The sequence below is a fragment of the Herpailurus yagouaroundi genome, unplaced genomic scaffold, assembly GCF_014898765.1.
Source record: "Herpailurus yagouaroundi ecotype Mexico unplaced genomic scaffold, PumYag 208, whole genome shotgun sequence".
NCBI lineage: Eukaryota > Metazoa > Chordata > Mammalia > Carnivora > Felidae > Herpailurus > Herpailurus yagouaroundi.
Window position 1 is genome coordinate 11,394,319 of NW_024412439.1, and position 4,091 is coordinate 11,398,409.

A 4,091-nucleotide genomic window follows, 5' to 3' on the forward strand; every position below is an offset into this window, starting at 1 on the left:
GGCGCCGAGTCGCAGCGAGCGAACCGCGCGAAACCCCCGAGGTTCTGGTCGCGGGGGACGTGTGGCCGCCCCGCCAGCTTGGTAACGCGTGTCCCCGGCGCAGGCGCTGCGGGAACTGGCCCTCAGCTACCGCGAGAGCATCGTGCACGTGCGCACCGCGGCGGAGCACACGGAGGAGAAGCTCAAGGCCGAGATCCTGTTCCTGAAGGAGCAGATTCAGGCGGAGCAGTGTCTGAAGGAGAATCTGGAAGAGACTCTGCAGCTGGAGATAGAAAACTGCAAGGAAGAGCTAGGTGAAGCCGGGCTGCGGCGTGGGGGCACGGGTCGCGGGGACGGGGACCACAGGAAACGCAGAGGGCAAGTGCAGGAAGGAGTGTAGGAAGGGTCTCACTTGTGACTCGTCCAGAGCGAATCCAGATTCAACTGGGCCTTAACGACAGAAGCCGCTCCCTCCCTCCAAGAGCTCCGTGTCAGGAGAGCCCCGCCGGGCCACCGCCCCCTCCTCCCGAGTTCGACGGGGACGTTTGGTGTCCACACGGTCCACGCCACACTGTGTCCGCGTGGCCTCTGCCTGCGCTTGGGCTTGAGGCCGCTGCCGGCTGGTGGGGTTGTTGAAGGGCGTCGGTTCCCCGGGATCAGGGTCTGACCCCTTTCAGTTTGAGCCGCAGGTGACGGGGGAAGGGGCGTAAGCGAAAACGTGAATGGGCAAAATAATCAGTGAGTGCCGGCGCTGCTCCCTTTCCCTTCCAGCCTCCGTTTCTAGCCTAAAAGCCGAACTAGAAAGAATAAGAGTGGAAAAAGGACAGGTGAGTGTCACGAATGTCACATTCACCCCATGGGCGGCCGGCGGGGGGTGGTGGCACCCCTGGCTGGACACAGGCGACAAACCAGAGTCGGGCCAGGTCCCGCTGCAAGGAGCGGCTGGGAGGCCCTCGGGGTGAGGGCCGCGGGGGGCCCCGGGCGGGTCCTCAGCTCCCGGGTCCGACTTTATGCCACAGCTGGAGTCGTCGCTGAGAGAGAAGTCTCGGCAGCTGGAGAGCGTGCAGGAGACGAAGAGCACGTTGGGAGAGCAGCTGAGGAAGGAGACGGCCGCGAAGGTGACACTGTCGTTGATCATTTAGTGACAGTCGTGCCAGGCACAGGGAGTCACATCCTGCCTGTTTGGGGAGGAGCGCCACAGCTCAGCATAGGGCCCCTGAGAGCCACCGAGGCTCCCCGCTTGCGGAAGGAGGACGAGATGCCCTTGCTGGAATCGGGTCACGCCTGCGTCCCGGGCCCAGCCCCCAGCCGGAGGCCCTCCCGTCACCGCGTCCTTTCGCGTGCCCGACCTCCCCAGTGTCTGCCGCCCAAGGGGAGTCCAGATACAACCCCAGTGCGTGGGCTTGACCGTGGGGCAGGATTCCTAGGAGGGTCCCCTGGAGCCGCGGGGTCACACCTCCGAGTGCACAGACTTCTGGGTGTGTGGATTGTCCTGGTTAATTCCGAAGTTTCTGTGCACGTTGCCGGGAAAGCTCCAGATCTTAGCAGCTGCTTTCCGCCTTTTGCTGATGAGTCGTGGTCCCCGGGCCACGGGGGGGGAGGGGGGCTTGGCTTTCACTTCCGGCCATCTTAGGGCGACCGAGAGCAAGCTCGTAGGCCGCCGGCGGCCGTGCCCGCGGAGGGAGCCTGATGGGCTGGGGGGGACCCCACCCCTCCCCCGGGTCCCTGGCTGTCCCGGAGGACTGGGACCTGCGGCTCCTTGGCATTAATTCTCAGGCAAAACTCCTATTTTGTAGGCGACTGTGGAACAGCTCCTGTTTGAGGAGAAGAACAAAGCTCAGAGGCTGCAGACGGAACTAGACGTCAGCGAGCAAGTACAGAGGGATTTTGTGAAGCTTTCTCAGACCCTGCAGGTGAGGCACGTGGGGACCCCCGGCAACCTGCCGGGCCCGGACTCGACGCTGCCAGTAGCTAGCGGGGTAGAGGCGTGAGCAGACGCACGACCCTGCGGGCCAGACGCCTGGGTGGCACTGGCCACGAGGCCCGTCTCCCGGCGAAGCGCCGCGTCTTCCACGTACCGCTGACACCCCTCCCGCCGGGCCCATCCCTACGCTTGGTTTCTCTGTCCGAGAGCCTTTTACATGTTGTGTCCTGAGGTCCGTGAAGGACCGTGCCCCCTTGTCCCCAGCACCGCGTGCCCCCTGGCGTGCACCCTGCGTTCCCTTCCCTAGGTCCCCCGACGGAAACCTACAGTGACAGTATATCGTTCCGGACCCTCGAAGCTGGGTTCTTGGGTTTTCTTGTGACTCAGCTGTACAGTGTTGGGGTTCAGGGGTCCAGCCTCCTCCCCCTTCCCGTGGTCCTAGCACCTCACGGGGTCTGCTGGACACAGCTTTGGGGGGTTAGCCTTTTTTTAAACTTATTTTGAGAGAGCATGAGCAGGGGAGGGGCAGGGAGAGGGAGAATCCCAACCTGGCTCCACACTGTCATCACAGAGCCCGATGTGGGGCTCGAATCAACAAAGCTGTGCTGTGAGATCGAGAGTCCGACACCTGACGGAGCCCCCGGGGTGCCCCAGAGGGGGTTGTCTTTGGCATGTGCTCGTTCTTGCGGTGACCAGTCTCGGTGAGCCAACGGGCCAGGCCCGGCAGGAGGCCACGCACTTGACTCACTGTCGCCCCCCAGGTGCAGCTGGAGCGAATCCGGCAAGCGGGCTCCCTGGAGAGGATCCGGGCGATTCTCAACGACACCAAGCTGACGGACATCAACCAGCTTCCGGAGACATGACACCCGCCGCAGGACGTGGCCCGCACCCCGGGCTTTTAACTCCTCTTTAGAGCAACATTAATTATTCTTTAACTCTTAACTGAAGAAGTCACAGAACAGGAGGACAGGAGCGAGGCTCACCCGTGGCGGGAGAAGGCCGTGGCGCGGGAGCCGCGAGCAGGACTTCCCAACGGGGACGCTGACGGACGGGAACGGGACTCGGGGGTGACAGAGGAAGTGCTGCTGTAAGATGTCCCTGCCTTTAAAGCAACAGCCCAGTCGCGTTTGGAATGACCTTTTCCGTTCCTCGATGCCGGAGAGAGCGCTTCCTTTTCCCGTCACCTGGCGCTCACCAGTAACAGCCCCCAGCTAGCACACAGACGTGTCGTTTGATGTATGAATATTTTATATTAAAATACGAAGGTTGAGAGCAGGCCGTTGGCTAGTGACCGAATTTCCGAGCTCCGTGTGTCTCTCTCCTGCCATCTTCTCTCGCGTCGGAGGCCGCAGATGCTACCGAGGCTTGCCGAGTGCGCCCGACGGCGGCAGACGAGACCAGTTCAGGGGCTGGATTAACCGCGAGGACTTGAAAGCGAGGCTGGGCGCTCTCTGTGTTGGAAGCTGAGGTTAAAGGAAAAGCACAAGAGACCGGAAGCACTTTCTCTGCCGCCCGGATGCGTCTCGTGGGCCCGCAGGTACCAGGGTTAAGCTGAACTGGCACGTCTACTCTCGAAAACTGTTTTAGTTTAGTTACTGGATCAGTGGAAAAATAATAATAATAAAGCAAGCTATGTCTGACATCTAGTATAAACTTACCAATCTGCTGCCTTCTTTTCAACTCCCATCGGCGGGCCGGGTAGTCTGAGGCATCCAGTACAGACACGTGACTGGGTTGACAAGGTACCTAGTTTCTGTTTCCCTCTCTCAGAGTAGGTCCCGTGTGTCCCTGGGGGACCAGTCAGTGCGGCCGTTGGTGCCTGTGTCAGGTTCGGTTCCTTCCCTTTGTGGGGAAGGTGTCCGCGAGCAGGTGGGCTCCACGTGGCCTCACGAGCGCTGCACCGAGTCCGCCGGCCCGGGCGCGGCGAGGCCAGTGGCTGGGGAGGTGTCCCGGGTCCGCCCGCAGACGGGAACCCGGCTCACGGGAGTGGGGTGGCGGGCTCTGGCTCACGGCCACCGTGGACTTTTCTAGTTTAGCGTGAACTGTCCTTGATTCACCAGCCCTAAGAGTCGGGAAGTCTGTCTTCCACAGGCCAAGACGAGGACTACACGTCTGATCCCTGGGTCACTGCTGTTCTTAACTGATAATTAGGAATTTTAATACTAATCATGGAAATAGTGCTATAGGC

At 61.3% G+C, this 4,091-nt stretch overlaps 1 protein-coding gene across 1 annotated transcript in view; it reads left to right on the forward strand.

The window, feature by feature from the left end:
* The window catches only part of RABEP1 (rabaptin, RAB GTPase binding effector protein 1), a 63,457-nt gene extending 59,897 nt beyond the window's left edge, over positions 1 to 3,560 (forward strand). The window contains exons 14-18 of the mRNA XM_040452949.1: positions 104 to 293; positions 751 to 806; positions 999 to 1,097; positions 1,776 to 1,892; positions 2,665 to 3,560. Coding sequence (XP_040308883.1) covers positions 104 to 293; positions 751 to 806; positions 999 to 1,097; positions 1,776 to 1,892; positions 2,665 to 2,766 — 564 coding nt within the window. The 3' untranslated portion in view covers positions 2,767 to 3,560. The remainder of the gene's footprint in view (positions 1 to 103; positions 294 to 750; positions 807 to 998; positions 1,098 to 1,775; positions 1,893 to 2,664) is intronic.
* The last annotated feature ends 531 nt before the right edge of the window (positions 3,561 to 4,091 follow it).